This window comes from Artemia sp. Qi Xiang Cuo, chromosome 4, assembly GCF_049724085.1.
Source record: "Artemia sp. Qi Xiang Cuo chromosome 4, ASM4972408v1, whole genome shotgun sequence".
NCBI lineage: Eukaryota > Metazoa > Arthropoda > Branchiopoda > Anostraca > Artemiidae > Artemia > Artemia sp. Qi Xiang Cuo.
In genome coordinates this window covers 62,186,233-62,210,343 of record NC_142797.1, presented here as the reverse complement: position 1 = coordinate 62,210,343, position 24,111 = coordinate 62,186,233, and the positions used below count along the sequence as shown (strand labels likewise).

Genomic DNA, 24,111 nt, shown 5'->3' with positions numbered 1-24,111 from the left:
CACAACCAAACACTACTGAAATATTCCAACTCTTGCATTTAAACGAAGGAAATTCAAAATGAACATTGAAAAATAAAGAAAATGTAACTGTGACAAGGTAAACCACAAACAAACACTACTGAAATATTCCAACTCTTGCATTTCAACGAAAGAAATTAAAAATGAACTTTGAACAATCACGAAAATGTAACTGTGACAAGGTAAACCACAATCAAACACTACTGAAATATTTCAACTCTTGCATTTCAACGAGAGAAATTCAAAATGATCTTTGAAAAATCAAGAAAATGTAAGTGTGACAATGTAAACCACAACCAAACACTTCTGAAATATTCCAACTCTTGCTTTTCAACGAAAGAAATTCAAAATGAACTTTGAAAAATCAAGAAAATGTAACTGTGACAAGGTAAACCACAACCAAACACTACTGAACTATTCCAACTCTTGCAATTCACTGAAAGAAATTCAAAATGAACTTTGAAAAATCAAGATAATGTATCTGTGACAAGGTAAACCACAACGAAACACTACTGAAATATTCCAACTATTGCATTTCAACGAAAGAAATTCAAAATTAACATTGAAAAATTATGAAAATGTAACTGTGACAAATGTAACTGTGACAAGCTGACAAGGCGAAATATTCCAACTCTTACATTACAACGAAAGAAATTCATTATGAACTTTGGAAAATCAAGGGAATATAACTTTGACAATGTAAACTACAATAACACACTAGTGAAATATTCCAACTCTTGCATTTCAATGAAAGAAATTCAAAATGAACTTTTGAAAAATCAAGAAAATGTAACTGTGACAAGGTAAACCACAACTAAACACTACTGAAATATTCCAACTCTTGCATTTCAATGAAAGAAATTCAAAATGAACTTTGAAAAATCAAGAAAATGTAACTGTGACAAGGTAAACCACAACCAAACACTACTGAAATATTCCAACTCTTGCATTTCAAAGAAATAAATTCAAAATGAACTTTGAAAAATCAAGAAAATGTAACTGTGACAAGGTAAACCACAACCAAATACTACTGAAATATTCCAACTCTTGCATTTCAACGAAAGAAATTCGACATGAACTTTGAAAAATCGAGAAAATGTAACTCTGACACGGTAAACCACAACCAAGCACTACTGAAATATTCCAACTCTTGCATTTCAACGAAAGAAATTCAAAATGAACTTTGAAAAATCAAGAAAATGTAACTGTGACAAGTTAAACCACAACCAAACACTACTGAAATATTCCAACTCTTGCATTTCAACGAAAAAAATTCAAGATAAACTTTGAAAAATCAAAAAAATGTAACTGTGACAAGGTAAACCACTACCAAACACTACTGAAATATTCCAACTCTTGCATTTCAACGAAAGAAATTCAAAATGAACTTTGAAAAATTAAGAAAATGTAACTGTGACAAGGTAAACCACAACGAAATACAACTGAAATATTCCAACTCTTGCATTTCAACGAGAGAAATTCAAAATGAACTTTGAAAAATCAAGAAAATGTAACCGTGACAAGGTAAACCACAACCAAACACTACTGAAATATTCCAACTCTTGCATTTCAACGAAAGAAGTTCAAAATGAACTTTGAAAAATCAAGAAAATGTAACTGTGACAAGGTAATCCACAACGAAACACTACTGAAATATTCCAACTATTGCATTTCAACGAAAGAAATTCAAAATGAACTTTGAAAAATTATGAAAATGTAACTGTGACAAATGTAACTGTGACAAGGTGACAAGGTGAAATATTCCAACTCTTGCATTTCAACGACAGAAATTCAAAATGAACTTTGAAAAATCAAGGGAATGTAACTGTGACAAGGTAAACCACAACCACATACTACTGAAATATTCCAACTCTTGCATTTCAACGAAAGAAATTCAAAATGAACTTTGAAAAATCAAGAAAATGTAACTGTGACAAGGTAAACCACAACCAAACACTACTGAAATATTCCAACTCTTGCATTTCAATGAAAGAAATTCAAAATAAACTTTGAAAAATCAAGAAAATGTAACTGTGACAAGGTAAAGCACAACCAAACACTATTGAAATATTCAAACTCTTGCATTTCAATGAAAGAAATTCAAAATGAACTTTGAAAAATCAAGAAAATGTAACTGTGACAAGGTAAACCACAACAAAAGACTACTGAAATATTCCAACTCTTGCATTTCAACGAAAGAAATTCGAAATGAACTTTGAAAAATCAAGAAAATGTAACTGTGACACGGTAAACCACAACCAAACACTACTGAAATTTTCCAACTCTTGCATTTCAACGAAAGAAGTTCAAAATTAACTTTGGAAACTCAAGAAAATGTAACTGTGACAAGGTGAACCACAACCAAGCACTACTGAAATATTCCAACTCTTGCATTTCAACGAAAAAAATTCAAGATGAACTTTGAAAAATCAAGAAAATGTAACTGTGACAAGGTAAACCACAACCAAACACTACTGAAATATTCCAACTCTTGCATTTCAACGAAAGAAATTCAAAATGAACTTTGAAAAATCAAGAAAATGGAACTGTGACAAGGTAAACCACAACCAAACACAACTGAAAAAATCCAACTCTTGCATTTCAAAGATATAAATTAAATAATAACTTTTAAAAATAAAGAAAATTTAACAGTGACAATGTAAACCACAACCAAACACTACTGTAATATTCCAACTCTTGCATTTCAACGAAAGAATTTCAAAATGAACTTTGAAAAATCAAGAAAATGTAACTGTGACAAGGTGAACCAAAACCAAACACTACTGAAATATTCCAACTCTTGCATTTCAACGAAAGAAATTCAAATTGAACTTTGAAATATCAAGAAAATGTAACTCTGACAAGGTAAACCACAACCAAACACTACTGGAATATTCCAACTCTTGCATTTCAATGAAAGAAATTCAAAATAAACTTTGAAAAATCAGGAAAATGTAACTGTGACAAGGTAAACCACAACGAAACATAACTGAAATATTCCAACTCTTGCATTTCAATGAAAGAAATTCAAAATGAACTTTGAAAAATCAAGAAAATGTAACTGTGACAAGGTAAACCACAACCAAACACTACTGAAATTTTCCAACTCTTTCATTTCAATGAAAGAAATTTTAAATTAACTTTGAAAAATCAAGAAAATGTAACTGTGACACGTTAAACCAAAACCAAACACTACTGAAATATTCCAACTCTTGTTTTTCAACGAAAGAAATTCAAAATGAACTTTGAAAAATCAGGAAAATGTAACCGTGACAAGGTAAACCACAACTAAACACAACTGAAATATTCCAAATCATGCATTTCAACGAAAGAAATTCGAAATAAACTTTGAAAAATCAAGAAATTGTAACTGTGACAAGGTAAACCACAAACAAACACTACTGAAATATTCCAACTCTTGCATTTCAATGAAAGAAATTCAAAATGAACTTTGAAAAATTAAGGGAATGTAACTGAGACAAGGTAAACCACGACCAAACACTACTGAAATATTCCAACTCTTGCATTTCAACGAAAAGAAATTCAAAATGAACTTTGAAAAATTAAGAAAATGTAACTGTGACACGGTAAACCACAACTAAACACTACTGAAATATTCCAACTCTTGCATTTCAACGAAAGAAATTCAAAATGAACTTTGAAAAATCAAGAAAATGTAACTGTGACAAGGTAAACCACAACAAAACACTACTGAAATATTCCAACTCTTCAATTTCAACGAAAGAAATTCAAAATGAACTTTGAAAAATCAATAAAATGTAACTGTGACAAGGTAAACCACAACAAAACACTACTGAAATATTCCAACTCTTGCATTTCAATGAAAAAAAATTCAAAATGAACTTTGAAAAATCAAGAAAATGTAACTGTGACAAGGTAAACCACAACAAAACACTACTGAAATATTCCAACTCTTGCATTTAAACGAAAGAAAATTCAAAATGAACTTTGAAAAATCAAGAAAATGTAACTGTGACAAGGTAAACCACAACGAAACACAACTGAAATATTCCAACTCTTGCATTTCAACGAAATAAATAAAAAAGAACATTGAAACATTAAGAAAATAAAACTGTGACAACGTAAACCACAACCAAACACTACTGAAATATTCCAACTCTTGCATTTCAACGAAAGAAATTCAAAATGAACTTTGAAAAATCAAGAAAATGTAACTTTGACAAGGTGAACCACAACCAAACACTACTGAAATATTCCAACTCTTTCATTTCAAAGAAATAAATTCAAAATGAACTTTGAAAAATAAAGAAAATGTAACTCTGACAAAGTGAACCATAACCAAACACTACTGAAATATTCCAACTCTTGCATTTCAATGAAAGAAATTCAAAATGAACTTTGAAAAATCACGAAAATGTAACTGTGACACGGTAAACCACAACCAAACACTACTGAAATATTCCAACTCTTGCATTTCAACGAAAGAAATTCTAAATGAACTTTGAAAAATCAAGAGAATGTAACTCTGACAGGGTAAACCACAACCAAACACTACTGATATATTCCAGCTCTTGCATTTCAATGAAAAAAATTCAAAATGAACTTTGAAAAATCAAGAAAATGTAACTGTGACAAGGTGAACCACAACCAAACACAACTGAAATATTCCAACTCTTGCATTTCAACGAAAGAAATTAAAAATGAACTTTGAAAAATCAAGAAAATGTAACTGTGACAAGGTAAACCACAACGAAACACAACTGAAATATTCCAGCTCTTGCATTTCAACGAAAGAAATTCAAAATTAACTTTGAAAAATCAAGAAATTGTAACTGTGATAAGGTAAACCACAACCAAACACTACTGAAATATTCCAACTCTTGAATTTCAATGAAAGAAATTCAAAATGAACTTTGAAAAATCAGGAAAATGTAACTGTGACAAGGTAAACCACAACCAAACACTACTGAAATATTCCAACTCTTGCATTTCAAAGAAAGAAATTCAAAATTAACTTTGAAAAATTAAGGTAATCTAACTATGACAAGATAAACCACAACCAAACACTACTGAAATAGTCCAACTCTTTCATTTCAGCGAAAGAAATTCAAAATAAACTTTTAAAAATATAGTTAATGTAACTGTGTCAGGGTAAACAAAAACAACACACTACTGAAATATTTAAACTCTTGCATTTCAACGAAAGAAATTCAAAATGAACTTTGAAAAATCAAGAAAATGTAACTGTGACAAGGTAAACCACAAACAAACGCTACTGAAATATTCCAACTCTTGCATTTCAATGAAAGAAATTTAAAATAAACTTTGAAAAATCAAGAAAATGTAACTGTGACAAGGTAAACCACAACCAAACACTACTGAAATATTCCAGATCTTGCATTTCAACGAAAGAAATTCAAAATGAACTTTGAAAAATCAGGAAAATGTAACTGTGACAAGGTAAACCACAACGAAACACTACTGAAATATTCCAACTCTTGCATTTCAACGAAAGAAATTCGAAATGAACTTTCAAGAAAATGTAACTGTGACAAGGTAAACCACAACCAAACACTACTGAAATATTCTAACTCTTGCATTTCAACGAAAGAAATTCAAAATGAACTTTGAAAAATTAAGAAAATGTAACTGTGACAAGGTAAACCACAACCAAACACTACTGAAATATTCCAACTCTGGCATTTCAAAGAAAGAAATTCAAAATGAAAAAATAAAAAACAACAAAATTAAACAGTGAAAAGCAAAAAAACAACCACACAATACTCAAATATTCCAACTCTTGCATTTCAAAGAAAGAAATTCAAAATGAACTTTGAAAAATCAAGAAAAAGTAACTGTGACAAGGTAAACCAAACACTACTAAAATATTCCAACTCTTGCATTTCAATGAAAGAAATTCAAAATGAACTTTGAAAAATCAAGAAAATGTAACTGTGACAAGGTAAACCACAACCAAACACTACTGAAATATTCCAACTCTTGCATTTCAACGAAAGAAATTCAAAATGAACTTTGAAAAATCAAGAAAATGTAACTGTGACAAGGTAAACCACAACCAAACACTACTGAAACATTCCAACTCTTGCATTTCAACGAAGGAAATTCAAAATGAACTTTGAAAAATCAGACCTTTGGAGGGGGAGGGGCCGGGGGGAGGGGGTCGTTCTGTGTCTCAATGCAAAAAAAAAGTATAAAAAATGGGGGAGGGAAGGGGAGGGGAGGAGGGGAGGGGAGGAGGAGGTGGGAGGAGGGAGGAGGGGAGGAGGAGGAGGGGAGGGGGAGGAGGAGGGAGGAGATGGAGGGAGAGGGGCCCCTTTGGGGGGCCAAAGGGGGGAGGGGCCCTTTGGGCCCCGGGGAGGGGTCTGGGGGAACCTTGAGGGCCGGTGGGCCCTTTGGGAGCCCAGTGGACCTTTGAGGACCGGTGGCTTCCTTCGGGGTTGGGGTAGAGGGATTGGAACCCTTTGGGGTTGGGGTAGAGGACCTCACAACACTGTTAAAATCGAACTTGTGTATTATAACGACCACAAAGTTTTACCCTCAAATTCTCTCCTAAAATATCTTCAAAAATCATATTTTAAAATGTCTCTAACTGTTTCGCCGAAATAATTCCATAAAATGACTAAAACGGTTTCGCCCAAATAATCCCTAAACGTAATTTTAGCGTGTTCCTTTTGTTTGGCATCCCTGTGCTTTCACTTTGTCCCGGAGACAATTCTCTTTGGGAATGCACCAAATACATTAATTAACTTGACGTCATCTGTCAGACATTCCCTAGAAACAATTTGATTAATGACTGACAGCACAGGTGTTCCCCGGAAACTCATATCATTTGGCTCGAACAACAACAAGAAGGGAGTGACAAAGTTCCTGTTTTTCCATTCTCACTGACAAAGACCATAAAACCATCAAATAAATTGACCAACACACATAACCATCCATGAAAACAGACATAAATGTGACAAAGTTCCGATTTTTTCATTCTCACTGACAAAAACCATAAAAACATACATAAATGTGAGAAAGTTCCTGTTTTTCAAATTCTCACTGACAAAAACCATAAATCAGCCATAACCATCCATGAAAAACATCAAATAAATTGACCAACACACATAACCATCCAAGAAAACATCCATAAAAGTGAGAAAATTCATGTTTTTCCAAGTGAGAAAATTCCTGTTTTTTCATTCTCACTGAGAAAACCATAAACCACGTGGTTCGTTCTGGAGTAGAACCCCCCTTTCTACTCGTTACCACGAACTGTTTGATCCCCAAAGTGACTGAGAAAGTGATTTTGTGTGTTTGCCTGAGAAGGAGGATGGGCAATCTGATCTTGTTGTTGACGACTCTTTTGATGATTTACCTAAACAATTTTACTGCTGCCAGAGGATTCCTGAAGAAATGCCTGGAAACCATAAGTGCAACCTGCACATTCTTTTTGAACTCAAGAATAGCGACAGTTATGGAATGAAAATATTCGACATCTTACGGCCAAATTTTTATTACTTGATAGCTTTAGCTTACTATCAGCCCCAAGGTGTCATTCTGCTGGAGTTTTCATAAATGCATCTGTTACACGTGTCTTATCCTGGTTAAGACGCAGAGTTTTGTCAATCCAATTTCTTGACGACGAAAATCTGAAAAATCCCGCAATTGTGGTTACGAGCCGATTTTGTTTTTAGCCATAACTCAGAAGAGTATGCCCCACATTGTACTTCTACGCTACAAAGATTCTCTAAGGGAATATTTCTACATATTTGGTCAAGCCTGGAAATCACTCAGAAAAGACAGTCTTTTTTGGATAGACAGAATCGTTTTGTAAACCGTATTAGTTTGGCCTAAGATTAAAAACAATAAAATTTCTTTTAATTAAAAAAAAGTTTTGAAAGGACTGTGTTGGAAAACATAAAAACTTAACTACGATTCTAGCATCAAGGTAGTAGTACCCCATCTATTGATTCTATAACAGCCCTCCCATGAATTCTACGACAGCCCTCTGACGTCAAGGCAGCCATAGGGAAATTAACATTGGATGTTATTGTTAGTTGTTGGTTATGATTGTTGGTTATGTCTGTTGGTTATTATTGTTGGTCATATAGTTTGTTGGTTATGATTAATGGTTGTTGGTTATGTTCGCTGGTTATGTTGTTGTTTGTCGGTTATGTTTGCTGGTTATGATTAATGGTTGTTGGTTATGTTTGATGGTTTTGGATAGGGCTGTTGGTTGATGGTTATGTTTGTTGGTTGTTGGTTATGATTGTTGATTATGTTGCTGGTTATGTGGTCTGTTGGTTATGATTGTTGGTTACGTTTGTCGGTTGTTGGTTATATTTGTTGGTTATGATTAATGGTTGTTGGTTATGTTTGTTGATTTTGGATATGGCTGGTGGTAGATGGTTATGTTTGCTGGTTGTTGGTTATGAATGTTGTTTATGTTGCTGGTTATTTGGTTTGTTGGTTATGATTGTTGGTTATGTTTGTTGGTTTTGGATAGTGCTGTTTTTTATTGCTGTTGGTTATGATTGTTGGTTGTGTTTGTTGTTTATATCTGTTGGTTATGATTGTTGATTGATGGTTATAATTAATGGTTGTTGGTTATGCTTGCTGGTTGGTTGTTGGTTATGTTTATTGGTTATGATTGTTGGTTGTTGGTTATGATTGTTGGTTACGTTTGTTGGTTTGGATATGTTTTATAATAAATGGAGTTACTAGCCAATGCCACGCTGCTGTTTACAGGCTGATTGTGTCATGTCAACAACAGAATCTAATGAAATTCCTGATTTTGTCTTCCGAGCACCATCCAAGGCTTACTGATACAGAAGATTTGCTTTCTGTTATCTGTAGTACTCATCAGAGTCGCTGGAAATCTCTTTATGCGTTGAAATCTCGGCTGCGTCATTTTCTTGGACAGAAAGCAACCCTTCGGCCTTGCAGATCATGCGAACGATGAGGACTTATTTACGATCCCCAGAGTGGTTGAGAAAGTGATTTTGTGTGTTTGTCTGAGGGGGAGGATGTGCAATCTGATCTTGTTGTAGATTATTCTCTTGATGATTTATCTAAACAATTTTACTGCTGCAAGAGGATGCCTGAAGACCTGCCTGGAGACCATAAAGTGCAACCTGCACCTTCTTTTTTGAACTCAAGAATGTTTCACCAAGGCTTTCTATGGACACAAATATATTCAAAGGCATACTTAAATATAAGCTTGACAAAAAACAACAAAAAATCAGACGCATAAAAGCAACATTTTCACAGAAAAAGAAGCATTTTGTTCAAAAATGGAGACTTACCAAAATACTGAATAGGGGGTATAGTTAATCAGGAGTGGCACTTTAGCTCCGGAATACAAATAAATTAAATATTCAAAATTTACGCGTTTATTAAGTTTTACGTTTGGCAAATGAAAGCCAAATTCTGGTAAACGATTGTGGTTTGGGCTAGAGCTTAAATAAAAACCACTCAACCACTATTTTATTTCTCACTATGTTCATACCTATAATGTTTCATTCATTCCAGCCACCGAATGCAGTAGCGTAATGGACATTGTCCATTGAACGCCAAATTAAAAAGAAAAGAATTGTAGCAACAGGAGCGTAGTTCCAGCATTTTGATTGGGGGGGGGGGGGGTGCAAGAAGGGTTCATATCCGGAGAGTCAAGTAGCATGGGCTATATGAAAATTTTTTGTCCAAATTATTTGCGGAACCATAAATGTAGTGCTGGATATAGACTGCTCCCAACTCTCAACAAAAAGCTGTACCAGGAAGGGCAGAAGCAGGTAAGCAATATTCAGATTTTGGAGATATGTCATATTACAAGCTGACGCGTAGAAGACCCCTTCTTGTTGGATTTTCACAAATAATATTTCCTGTTCATGGTTGAGAGTAAATAGTGAAGCTTTGAATAGAACAGAGGTGAGGAGGAGCTTACCATTGGGGTTGGGGAGGGGTACTAGTTTCTATGGTGATTTCATGTGCCTTGGTGCAGCATAAGTTGTTACTAATAGTAGTACTACGACTTCAGCACAGTGACATTATTTTCCTTTCTGTTTTACCAATCATCAGCAAGGAGCAGTACAGAGCCAACGCAGAACTATTAAATTAATTGAGGTAAGCAAGAATATATCAAACCTTTTAATTAAAAGTGGCGAAAGAAAAATGAAGACACATCACTGCTTCCCATACAGAAAAGTAATTTTCCTTATTGCTCAAGATTTTACTTGTAATTTTCCTAAATAAGGTTTTAGGCTATGCTGATTTCAATGGTGCAGTTTTCATTTCGATCTGCACCATTGGATCTCAGGATATTTTTCGAAATTCCCATAGATTTGCTTTCGCAACGAACTTTTGCCATTTAGGTCTATTGGAATAATAGTTATCATTAGTGAATCAGCTTCAAACGGTAATTGTCCTCACTTTACAGTTTTCTTCCAAACGTATTTTTAAATTTTCGGTTATTATGGGCTAGGTTTTAATGAAGGAGGAAGCCATTATTCTATTTTTTAGAAAAGTAATCCTTAGAAACACGAAACGAAATGCCCATCAACGAGCAATATACTTATGAAGTTCAGCTAGTCATTTGTTATATTCAAGGCCGTGTCCAGGGGCGTTATACTCGTAATAACGTAACAAAATGAGTATAAATAAATTTTGATGCGTTTTTTAAGTTTTTTTGTACCCCCCCCCCCCCCCCCCCAACTCCTCCGAAAAAAGAATCCTTGATACGTTCTAGGTTATACTGTTGTTATTCAAATTTCATAAAAATAATGATATTCAAATAATACAATAATGCATAACATGGAAATGGTTAGTTTAATTGAGTTCTGAAATAGTTATCAGATTTAATATTCAACTTTGCAGAAATAGAACTGTAGATCCAGTTAACAAATTTGGGTACGTTAACATAGACGCCAGGAACACCATTTTCTCCACAGCCAATACCCCATGCGACAATACCAGCTTGCATAAACCTGTCAGGTCGGCCTGGAACTGGACAAACTAATGGGCTTCCTCCGTCACCCTGAAATAATAAATTTTAGTTTATAGACGAAATCTAATAGCGACTAAACATCGTAAATACCCAATTCATCAATTTTAGACAGGCCAGTAAAAAAAAAATAAAAAAAAAAATAAAAAAAAAAAAATGAAAAAAAAATATAATTCGGCATAAGAAATTGGGCATCATTATAATGTGAGAGAGCAATTATTTGACTTGCAGCGGAGGGAAAACTGAAATTTCTTACAAAAACATTATAGCTAGCCTCCATAAACTTAGGTACCAGAGGAGCTGCTTTAACTGACTTACCATCTTTTATTGTTTGTCATTCTTCCTCCTTACCGTTTTTGGTTTCCTCAGTCGGCCAGAGGAAATATAATTTAATTTACTAATTTATTTAATAAATTAAATTAATCAATTTATACTTTTCTAATTTGTTATATTAATCTTTATTTATTAATTATCTAATCAGTTAAAAATATTTAATCAATCGATTAACTAACAATTAATTACCTCTCCTGCTACTGAAAATACACCGCATTGCCAAACTACCACTGCACAACACAGCTACAGGAGCCTAATATTTCTACTACTACCGACAATTTACAGTAGCAAATAGCTGCTTACACTTCTGCTCTACCCACTCTTTCCAGAGCTTTACTTTTATCCCCTCCAATGGAGTTTAAATTTCCACTAAATTGTTTGTAATGGCACCTTCAAATCTTGTTCAAGGACGAGGTGATTTTCATTTGTTTTCTGTTGGATTGCCAAAAATACTGATTTGGGGTCCAACAGTTTGCGGTAACAATCTGTGAGGAAAGAACGAATAGAGCTAGAAGTAGCTGAAACTCTAAACACTGTATTTTTGTAATAATATACACATCAAAAGAGTCGGATTTGGATGGTTATTCCAAATGTATAAAACTTGTTAAGTTCAAAATTAACCTTCAAAAGTGACGAGCCTGAGAAAACTTATCAAGTTTTAAAAAAGAAACATCCCTAAAAAAGGGAGTAATCTGGAATAATCTTCACTCTCAAATTCAGAATATCAGTGAGCCCTGCTAAAGAGATCTCAGTGTCATAACTACAAAAATGTCAAATCTTAATTTTTTTTTTCGAAAAGAATGATAAAAAAATGCGTATTTATTTTGCAAGTTTAATTGTTTTTTCCAGTGATTGTTTCTAACCAGACTGTTTCCAGATATTGTTTCTAACCAGTGGTCCTTAAATTTTGGAAGTAACCTCAATTTGAGCGGAATCAAAAGTTCCAGCACTCTTTTTAGTCGGTAAAAGAGATTGCACCATTGCAACGACGCATTGTCTCTGCCATTTTGTGGCGTAAAACAACAATTTGACCAGAAGAGGTCCACAAATATCAATTTTAGCCCAGTCTGAACTAAACTATATTAGATAGTCGAGTAATTTGTCTTGGTTTAAAACTCTTAGCTGGAGGATTACAGGTCCTGATTTTGAAAACTAAGGAAAACCATATTGAAGCACGGGTGCTGGAAGCAAGACAAGCTCTATAGGAGACTATATAACCAAATAGAATATACTGCAAGAGACACCAAATGACAGAGCCAGGAAAAAGAAACGATAGCAAAGAAAATAAGGATTAATAACATCATAAAAGCTAGTGAAGAGCATTTAAAGAAACGTGTTCAATTAAAACACGATTGAAGGAAGGTGCGTATGCAGGGCTGCCACCCCTAGCGGTTTATCACTATTTCTAGTGATTTTTTACATTGCCTAAACATATAAATCACTACATTAGGATATAAATCACTAGATTATTGAAAAAAAAAAATAATAATAAAACCAAAAAAATCACCAATATCTATTGATTTTTATCGTAGGGGGGGGGGGGGGGCAACCCTGTGTGTAGGTTGGTTTAGTAACATTATTAAAGGCAAATTCTGACGATAATCAAAGAATTTAATTTCAAATTCTGATACTATCTAAAAAAAAAGTTGAGAAACTTTTGAAACTTGATAATCTATTTACAAACAAAACATAAACTAATAAAAAAAATTTCTACAAGCTCATATGGCGAAATTGAAACCGTGCAGAAATTACTAAGTTTGTATAAATAAGTCCCACAATTAACATAAACAAAATGGGTAATTACGGCAAACGAAAAACAAAAGATATTATTTAAATGAAATAAAAATAAAAATAAATAATCTAGTCAAACTTAAAACCCACAGAAATTACCACAAAGAAGTTTGGGGCTAACGCCACCTGAAACTGTCGCGGAGTCTAATTTGCACTCTGCTCAAAACAATTTGTATTTCGAGGATTTGTCGTTAAATGAATGACAACAAAAACAATTACGATACTAATCGAGTTGACAAATAAAAACTTTTTGAAGCAGATATGTTTGCAATCTTCATAGGAAAGGAAAAGGTATTAATTTCTTTCAACCTTCTAATGAAAAGGAAATTTTCCACAATACTTTCTTTTTGATTTCATTTTCTTCCAAAGTAGAGGACATTGATACCTAAATATCACCTTTTCAAAAAATATTTTTCACAACTAACAGCTTGAAATTATTGAAGAATTGAATAACCAAAGAAATTATGTAGAATTAACCAGTAGATAGTTTTCAGAATTAAGATATAATAGAGATAGATAAACTAAATTTTTAAAACAATGATTGGAGGATTTGACAGAACAGTATCCACCATTAAAAAAAAGAAAGAAAAAGATAAATTTACACTGTCTCCACGCAGCATAGGACTTATTCTTTATTTTGATTACCAGGATTTCCTGACTTTGTCGAACCTTTTTATCTCAGAATTTGCTTCAAAATTTAGCTTCTGAATAGTTTTCATTTTTTACGTTGACGCCAACGAAGAAATTAATTGCTTAGTTGAAAATACGTTTTACTATTTTACTGTGTGACTATTTATTTAACAAGAAAAAAACGGTTTGAACAAACATACAAAAAGACAGAAATTATTCAGCCCAATGCTGTTTTCTCTGCTATATTTAACAGTTATATTTTCTTAGACAACGTAGCTTTTTTTCATTGAGTGGTTAGGATGCTAAACCTGTAATCCTATGTCCTTCAGGGTCGGGGTTCAAGTTCTGGTGTTGTCGAGTATATAGTTTTGGAACGAGGGTCGGTAGTGCTAGTTTCTAAATTTAGCCAGAGTCAACCAAGCTCTAAACAGATACCTGGAGATATCCAAGGTAAACAGGAAAGGTGTATGAAAACACAGGATGGCTGCCCCCCCATTGCACTTCCTGGCTGAAATGCCAAGAAACAGAGATCAGCACTGTAAACCAGTCCAGTATTCTTCCCTTTTTTAGTAGCTGTTTTTACAGGCTAGGAGACCATTCTTATCGCATGTCATACTACAAGTCAACAGACAAAGTTGACTTCGGCATTAGAAAGAGAAAAACAAACACTGCACACCAAGAATATTCTAAATATATAAATGATAAAGTCAAAAATAGTATCAATCAGCCTAAGAGACATAGCAATACTACTTTCGTATAGTTTTGTGGTAAAAGTTTATTTTAATTTCGTTGGTCTCTGATGTATTTTTGCAGGCCAATCATGTTTTTTAAGCGTATACACTGCCATATCCAAGATTTTTTTTCGGAGGGAGGGGAGAGGGGATGTTTATTTTCAGGGGGTGGAGGTTACGAAAAAACTCTAAAAACGCATCACAAAATTTGTTTATATGAATTTTGTTACGTTTTTACAAGTCAGAAAAACATTTCAGGGGGAGAGGGTTCAAACCCCTAACCCCCCTGGATACGGCCTTGAGTGTATGTCAGAAAGAGAAGCCAAATAGCCCCTTCTTTTGGCAAAATAGCCAAAAAGGCAAATAGCACATGAAAACCTTGACTGTTTCTCATGTGCTCCTGTGCGAAATTTCAAGCAAGTAAAAAGGAAAAAACATTGAAATTCCACCTGATTGGTCCTCTTGTTCGAATTTTTAAGCGAATAAAAAGAAAAAAAAATTGAATTATAAAACTCTTTCCACGCAGTACCTCTCTCTCTTTATGTGATTTCAACACTTTCAGAAATTAGTTTAATGGCTAAAACGAATAAGTTCTATTGTTTATAGTATGGATACTATATTTCCACAGCCAATTTTATTATTTGTTCCATTGCATAATCAATGGCAATTTTGTTCAGAGGGTAAATATTACGTCATTCTTAGTCATTCAGTTTTTGGCGAAATTTGAGTGCGTTGGATTTTGAAAAAAAAGAAGTAAATTGTTTAGAAAAGTTTTTTTCTAATCTTTTAACTTGTTTTTACGGTATTCTAAATTTTTCTTCAAAAAATCTAAAAGTCTAAGACAGAAAATCAGCATAAAAACGACAACAATTAAGTTCTTCCTATATCTTTTGAACTTTCAAAAAGAAAAATACAATCCTGTTTTTTACTGGCCAACGAGTAGCCTTATTCTTAATGTTGGGACAATATGACGGACGAGGAGATGCAAAGACGGCTGGAATTTCGCGACATAATCCTAAATAAAATCAGATTGCATCGGCTGCAGTGACTTTTCCAAGTCTTAAAAAAGACTTGTAATAAAATATACATAATATTTTCTATCTTAAAATTCCCAAGTCTTTCAATTACGGATGCAGAGGAAATGTGAGGTTTAGAATATCTTTCCGTGCCCTTATTTGTGCTGCAATTAGATATCTAAACGGACACTGGAAAATACCACCTTAGTCTTTGAAACTGGAGTGTCCAGGAAAGGGGATGAAAGAGTTTGGTACCTAAATACAACGTCCTGGAACATAATCAGGGTGGTTTGTTGACTCCTGAAAATTTCAGTCAGTTGGTTCAATAGCTTCTCAACGTGGCGAGGAGCCGCTATATTCCAGGAATTGGATGAACATTTTTGGAAAAGGTATGTTTCAGGGCTTCCCAGAGACCCATACTGTGCGTAAAGTGTTTCTTATAAAAAAAAACACACTCCATTATATAGTCAGAGTAACCAAATTTTAATGACTTTAGCTCGACAAGAAGTGCAATTGGACTTATTAAGGAGAGAAGGACACTAGGGGCTCATCCACCAGGCAACAATTGGCAGCAATTGAGGACGGCTCTTAGATATAGACCCGAAATATTCATTTAAGGTTTGAACAAATTTCACTATCTTGGAATTCCCTATTGTTTCACCTTTTGTTTGGTTTTCAAAAAGGTACTTGCCGCCTCTTAAATTTTTGTCAGTTGGCACCACTGCCAATATTACAGACAGTTTTACCCGGATGATCCAAAAAGGCGTCTTCGCAAAGGAGGTGTTTATTTCTTTCTGGGGCACATGCCTCCTTGATCGACGGGTATTTTTTTTAGGGCTACTCTTGAATTTGTTTTCTTAATATTTTTGTTTTATAAATTAATTCATTTCAAAAGAATACTCTGTTTTAACTTCTTAAAGACTAACTTTTAAAGACTAAATAAAAAACTTATGAATTTGGTTCATAAGGTCTTCTATGCCAGCTGCTGTTAGTGGAAAAATAAAAAAAACAAAAAAATATGAAACGTTTGAAAATAAAAAATAGGTTCAATGCACATTAAAATTAATGGTTCAGGCATACACCTATTATCTCTTCATTTCCTCGTCTTTCTTTTTTTCTCATTTCTTGTCAATAAGACAAGAAATATGCTATTTTTCTTTTTTAACATGTTTTGCTATGTTTTATGCTATGTTTTTTTTTCCATTTTTGCGAAATACCTACTTGAAACAAGCAAAAGGGATAAGAAACATACGATTACACTGACAAAAAAAAAAAAAAACAGAATCCAAGCATTTTTAGCACAAAAATCAACTCTTTCCTATTGGTTGAGGACTATATTGACATGGTTTGTATTGCCATAATAATCAGAATAAGAGACCTAAATATTTTCTGGAAAAGAGCTGTTCATTCTAAATTCAGGAATGAAACAAAATAGAAGACAAAAAAAAACTGAATAAAGGTTTTTCAAACAGAATGTACAAATATAGTTCATAACAAATTGATTTAAATCAACTCAAATTAATTTTTATTTGAATTAATCAAAATAATCTACTAAAATTCAGTATTCTAAATTAATTATTACTTATGATTTTAAAATCAACTATTAATTAAAATTAAAGACATATTACATTTATTTTTTTTTATTATAATTAAAACTAATTTATCATAATTAAAACTGGTAAAAATGATTAAAGTCAAATAGATACAAAAAATATTTTCATTAAATTATATTTTGTTAAATCATAATTAAAATTAATTAATTAATTAATCGGTTAAAAATAATTAATATTAAATAGATAAAAAAAACTCGACGAGCTTCCAAACGCTACTCATTTTGAAAAAATGGTTGAAACTTCTAACTTCGTATGTCAGGAAAGAGTGGAAACAGGGGCCAAATTAACGATTTTATTAAAGTAAATTTCATTGTATTTTCATTTAAATCAATTAATTAGAATCAATTAATTGATTATTCTTTGTAAATTAATTACAATTAACTAGACAAAAAAGCTCATTGATTAGCTTCCAAAAGCTACCCATTTTGAAAAAAAGGATGAAGCTTCTAAATACGTATATCACGAAAGAGTGGCTCAGCTGGAACATACGTATCCCATCGATGCAAATTAAACTTTTTCAATTATTCAAAATTCTTAGAAACTCTGAACTTTTGAAATTCTTGAAATTTCTTAGAAAACAGTGAAAATAGAAGGTTTAAACATGATTGGATCGAGGGAGGAGCGTCTTCAAGTATTTCCGTCTCAGGCAGCTTAAATAGTGCTTTAGTAGCAGCACTTTAAACCTGAAAAGGAAGAAATAAAAGAAGCAAGCTTTGGCATTTGTCTTCTTTCCTTATAGAGCTTAAAAAAAGAGGTGCAATTTAGTTATATAAAAAGGGAGCTTTAAGGGTGAAATAAACTAAACGAAATCAATGAAAAAAATAGAATTTATGCCCTCCTCAGCAGAGGACGCTAGATAAATAGAATACTAAATTTGAACAACTTTTCTCAGAGATAGAGAGAGAAAGAGAGATAGAGAGAGAGAGAGAGAGAGAGAGAGAGAGAGAGAGAGAGAGAAAGAGAAAGAAAGAGAGAGAGAGAGAGAGAGAGAAATAATTTATTAACCATAATAACGTTTACATAATCTGTAACGTTTACATCATCCGAGAAACCCATTGGGTTGTATATGATGGTTGTTTCCATCCTTATAATCTACTAATATATATTCACATTATAAATCAAAATCACAAAAAAAGCAAACAAGTTTCAGAAACTAGACCTAAGGCTCGTCTGATATTTCACTTCGAAAATTTAGTTTTCGAGTCTAAACTGATTCTTTTACCGAAACTAAGCGCTTTTAATGCAAAATTGAACAAATATTTAAAAATAAAAAACCATCGTCAATTTCACAACTTAGAATAAAACGACGCCCGTTTCAGTTTCCTGTTTAATATGAAACTTCAAAACACGAGCATAGTTGCCCTTCTTTCCTCTGTTATGAGCCATCTAAAGCAGGGTTGCCAACTTGCACACCTTTCGTGTGAAATGCACTCTTTTTTTCATTGCACTCTTTCACACCACGGACCAGATTTGCACTCTTTTTTGCACACTTATGAAATGATGATAGAAAAAGTATTAAGCGAAAAAAAACAAAAACTATTTAAGTGTCAAAGACAGAACAGCTAGCCGGTATGCTCTCTGTTATCTATGCTTGGGTTGTCCCCCAGGTGTCTTTCTCGTTTTTTTCAACCACTTACCAAGAAGTAGATCAAAACATAGATAACCAGGGGAAACGTGGTAAATTCAAATCAAATTCTATAGAAGGAAGTTGAAATCTATTGGGCACAACTGTTCTTCATGGAAATGGAAACGTGGGTATGAAACATGAAGTAAGGCGATGTAGAAGCAACAACCAAAATAAACCTTCTAAAGTCTAATCTCAAACTGATAAAATTCTGCAAAGACTAGGCCTCTGTACCCTTTTGAATCGTGAATGATCCTTGTGACAGCCATTTTTTCTGAAATAAACATCTTACCAGCAAGGGGTCCAAGAATATGTTTTGGATAGGAGCCATACTATGAAAATGATATAAAAGGGTAAATTAGTAAAATATTGGGTAGGCTAAAATTGTAATTTTTACTTTAGACACTTTTTGCTATCTTGGAAAGCAGTTGAGTTCGGTGAATGATACTTTCAGAAATGAATCCAGTGCCAAAAATATTCGAGTCAATTGAAAATGACAATGAAAAATGGGCAAATATTAAGCAGTTCATATTTTTGACCTATGAAGAAAGTGAACATACCACTCGATGCCTTTTCTTATGCTCTTTCCGAATATAATAATCGTTTTTGGCGCAAATTCACTTCACGCCACCCAGCTATACCAATTCAGGGTTTATATTTGCATATTAAGGTGGGAGTAAAATTCAGACTTACCTCTATAGTCGGAATTGCATCCTTAATCCAAATTTAACGTTCCTTTGCGTCGGAAATGATGTTTACAAGCCCCCCTCCCCCTCTAATGAGTAAATATATACCCTAGGGGTTGGGATTAAAGTGAATTTATGCCAAAAGAAATTAGTATATTTGGAAAGAACATAAGAAAAGGCATTGAGTTGTATCTTTAATTTATTCATAGGTCAATAGTATCAACTGCTTAATATTTACCAAAAAATGAGCAACATGGCACCAAAAATACAGGTATACTAAAAAAATAATCCTTTTCTGTGGGGACTGAGAATACGCGGGTCTATCTAAGATTTGATAAGATTTTAGAAGATTTGAAATTGCAGTTGGGGGAGGGGGCAAACTGTTGCCAGGTATTAAAATCATCCACATCCATTTCACCTGCTGAATTTGAAGTAGAACTGAGTTTAAAACATCTTTGTCTTTGCCAAGCTTTGCTTATGAACAAAGCTTGGCAGAATTACTAAGTGCTTATATTCTCAATTTTAAGCAAAGCTGATTGTAGTAGAGGCCAATCAACCCTTTTAACATTCCCGACAGCTTATACGGTAAGCAAGTAATTTTGTACAAGAGACAATGAGAAAAAAGGTGCCAAGTATTTTTGCCCAAGCCTTTTTTCCTTTTTTTCAAAATACTTATTTCAGCAATGATTTCTTAACACTATTTTTTCAAGTTTTGAAGTTTTTGAAGTTTTGAAGTTTTATTTTTTGAAGTTTTTTTCAACATAAAGTAAGGAGCAACATTAAAAATTAGAATGAAAGAAATTACTAGTTATTTTAAGCGGATCGCGCCCTTACCAACACATCGGTCTTCACTCTAATGTGTTGTATTACTTTAAAAAGCACTTATTGTTTTTCTACTTTAACTACACTTGTGTTTCAGGCGTATTTTTTAAAGAATTAGGGCAAAAATCAAACTTTAGCTTAAAGAGTAAGGTTCTAAGGAGCAGGTAACCTCTTTTATATATGTTGTAATTTTTGTTCGCTTGAAGTTTTAATGTTACTCCTTAGTTTCAGTTGAGAAAACTTGTTTTTTTATTGAATTTCTGATCGCTTTTTAAATCATGCCACGACTTAGCTTACTGTAAAGTGTGTTATAAAGACACAATTGGATGTGTGGCAAACGTGAGGTGCCATCTTAGAACAAACGTCCATAAGAGCAGGGTTCAGAACAATCAGACATCAATACTGCAGTATGAAGACCTTCCCAAAAAGTTACATGCTGAGTCTATAATTTAAGCAAACTCGAAGCTTACGTCGTGGGTTGTCTTGGAAGACATTCCCATTACAAAAATGGACACTTAAATTTCAGTCCTAGAAAACGCTTTTGGACACTCGGAACTTTTTAAAGGCTTCAATCAGGGCAGAACTAAAATTAGTGGGATAAGTAGACACGTCATTGCCCTTATAGAAAGAAATATGCTTTCTTGTGAACTAAAGAAAAGTCAAATATCTTTAATAGTTGACGAATCTACCGATAAATCTGGGCAGAAGCTCTTGATCCTAATGGTAAAGTATAAAGACTTCAAATAGACAGTGCAAGACGACTTTCTGGAGCTTTTCCCAGTAGGTGATTCTAGTTCAGAAGAGAAAAAACGTGTAATACTTGAACATTCGGTAAGACTATGAATACCTTTACAAAATGTAATGTTGATTGGTTTTGACAATGCCAATGCTAACACTGGAGATCAAAAAGGTCTTGGTTTACTGGTAAAAGAATATGTGACAATTTTGTTTGTGCTAGGCTGCACTAGCTGTTCCCTTGGTCTCTGTTCTACATATGCAGCTAAGAAGTTGCCTGATAGAATTGACATTTTTAATCGTGACGTAGTTGCATATGTGGCAAATAGCCCAAAAATAAAGGATGATTATTAAAGATGTACAAACATTTCTGACACACGAAAAACCATAAGCTTTCGCAGAATTACGTGATAGCTGGCTCTTAAAGCTTCCGCTGAAGCAGAGCCTTGAACAGTGGAATCTGCTGCTTTTATTCTTTCCCAATCATGGAGAAGTTGACTCCGCTAGAGATAGAGGTGCAATAGAAGAGGCTAATAAAATTCTTGCCTTTATTCGTGATTCATCTGTGAAAGTTACTGTGTATTTTCTTTCATTTGTCTCAAAAAATATCAATCCACTAAATAAAAAGTTTCAAGCTAATGGAACACGGATTAACAGGCTTTTGGAAAGTTTGCGACAGACGTATATGTTGCTCCTCAAACACTTTGTCAAAAAGGAAGAAATAGGGCGCGTATCAGATCCATTTAAAGCTCGGTTGAGTCCAGCTCATTTTCTTGCACTTAATTGTATAAAGCTGGGACCAAATACACTGTGTCTCATGAGAAGCCTGCAAAACACTGGCCTATTGAGTGCTCAACAGGTTAACTGCATCCAGATGAGCTGTCTGATCTTTTTTTGGAATTGTGCTCACAAATGAGCAAACGGATTGATTACAATGACCTAAAGTTGGAAAATCTCAAATGCTTAATTCCAAATGCTGTCTTATGTGGATATGTGGACACACTTCTGCGTTTGATTAAATGGTTTCTGAAATTGCTGGGTGATATTGGGGCACTAATTGATCAAATGCAAATAAAAATTCAATGATCCCGCACTTTTATATGCTGTCTTGAAGGATGATAAATCTGTTTTGTTTCTGCTTCTATTATTTTTCGCTGTGCTAGCGTACGATACTTTACTTGATTATATTGACGTTACCTGTAATTCATGACTAGTTACTTGAACCTCTTGCATTCATTTCAAAACGTTTGAATAAACTGGAAACAAAACTTGGAACGAACAATGGATGCAGTCAAATATAGCTCAGTAAAATATCTAAACACTGAAAATAAATATTTTTAAATTTCAAGCAAAACATTACCTTTTAAGAGAAAGATAGAATGTTAATTCTTATCTAACTTAATATTCAAGGATTGATCTTCTAACTTTATTTCATATACATTTAAATAATTTAAAATAATGTGTTTATTGATCGAAGAATAACTGATAATTATGTGTAAATGGCGTAAGAATGGTCACAAAACTGAAACTCTTTTTCATGCACTCTTTTTTGGCTTTGATTTGCACTCTTTTTTTACGTCGGCAGTTGGCAACCCTGATCTATAGGGCTATTTATATTTGCTTCGCACATAAGAAGAAAAAATAGACCAACTGTTTGAAATGAATTGTTATCAACATAATTTTAAAAAACTGTTTCGGCTGATCACTTTATGTTAAATGACACCCATTACATATGACATTTGTTTAATTTTGTTTATTTTAAAGTGTTTAATTTCAATTGTTAAATTTAAAACTTTTTAGATACTAAAACTTTACCTTTTAAATGATATTTAATTGCAACTATAGCATACGACATTTGTTAAAAATTATAAGAGTACTTGGTCTAATTAGGCTTTTCCTTATACATTTTGACATTTGAATGTTATAAATAATGCCAAAACTGCATGTGGGTGCATTTTTCTTTCAGTAAAATAAATTTTAAATTAATGAAATAAGAAATTTTTTTGTTTACCTTGCACGTGTCTTTTCCCTGTTCTCCTCCAGCACAAATAAAACTATCGTGGAGAAGAAAACGTGAGCCAAGACGAGTTGTTCTCAATGACCCTTGACAGGCGAAGCGGGGAACAACAGAAAGATCAATTTTCTTCATAATATGTTGGTATTTACCTTCTTTCCCTGATGTAAAATTCAAATTAGCGTCCAGTATACACAAGTAGCTCTCATATAATATTTAAACCACAGACTGCGAGTTAACACAAAATTAAAAAGAAGTTGAAACTAGTCCAAAATTTATGGGAAGTTGGGATTGGGGGCAGTTGTCCGTAAAGAAAATTTCCAACACCATCTAGAGACTCTCAGCTCATTTACAACATTATAATGTATCATTTGAGCTGTTTCAGGGTAATAAAACTTAGTAGAATCATTCCTGTGCTGACCCCTACTTTGTTTCTTATAACTTCAACGTTCATAAGCTATGGAAGAACAGGAAGCTAAGGAAACTATGGAAGAACATGACCCTTGACAGGCAAAGCGGGGAACAGCAGAAGGAACAATTTTCTTCATAATATGTTGGTACTTCCCTTCTTTAGCTGATGATAAAATATACATTAGTACTGTTTACACAGTAACTCTCACTTAATATTAAAACCACATATTACACGAAATATAAAAGAGTTGGGACTCAAACTGGTTCCTTTCAGAGAGAGGTGGATCTGGACAGAGAGGACACTTGCCCCGGGCCAAGAAATTTTAGGGGTTCAAAATTTTAAATAAATAATCTAACGGTTACAATCACTTCGTAATTTTTTTAATTTTATTTTTATTAAAACAAAGTAGAGGGTGCAGTTAATAAATGAACATAGTTAATAAATTACTAATTAATTAATAAAACAAAATATACTAAAAATGAAAAATAATTCAATAATGATAATGAAAATTATTAATAGTAATTAAATAATTTAAATAACATATTCAAACTAATAAAATACAAAAATAAAATTTTAATTAATGAATAAACTGAAAATTGTTAATAAAATGGAAAATTCTGTTACAAATTTGCCTGAGAATTTTGTGGGAGACAGGAGGGGACGCTAATCGATATTTTGACTCAGGCGCAAAAGAGGCTA

General features: G+C 33.3%; 1 protein-coding gene across 1 annotated transcript in view; it reads right to left on the bottom strand.

Annotated features, from left to right (window-relative positions):
• Positions 1-10,744: 10,744 nt before the first annotated feature.
• The window catches only part of LOC148953311 (phenoloxidase-activating factor 2-like), a 100,272-nt gene continuing 86,905 nt past the window's right edge, over positions 10,745-24,111 (bottom strand). The window contains exons 8-9 of the mRNA XM_089088476.1: positions 22,998-23,161; positions 10,745-11,038 (exon numbers count right to left, since the gene is read on the bottom strand). Coding sequence (XP_088944602.1) covers positions 10,826-11,038; positions 22,998-23,161 — 377 coding nt within the window. The 3' untranslated portion in view covers positions 10,745-10,825. The remainder of the gene's footprint in view (positions 11,039-22,997; positions 23,162-24,111) is intronic.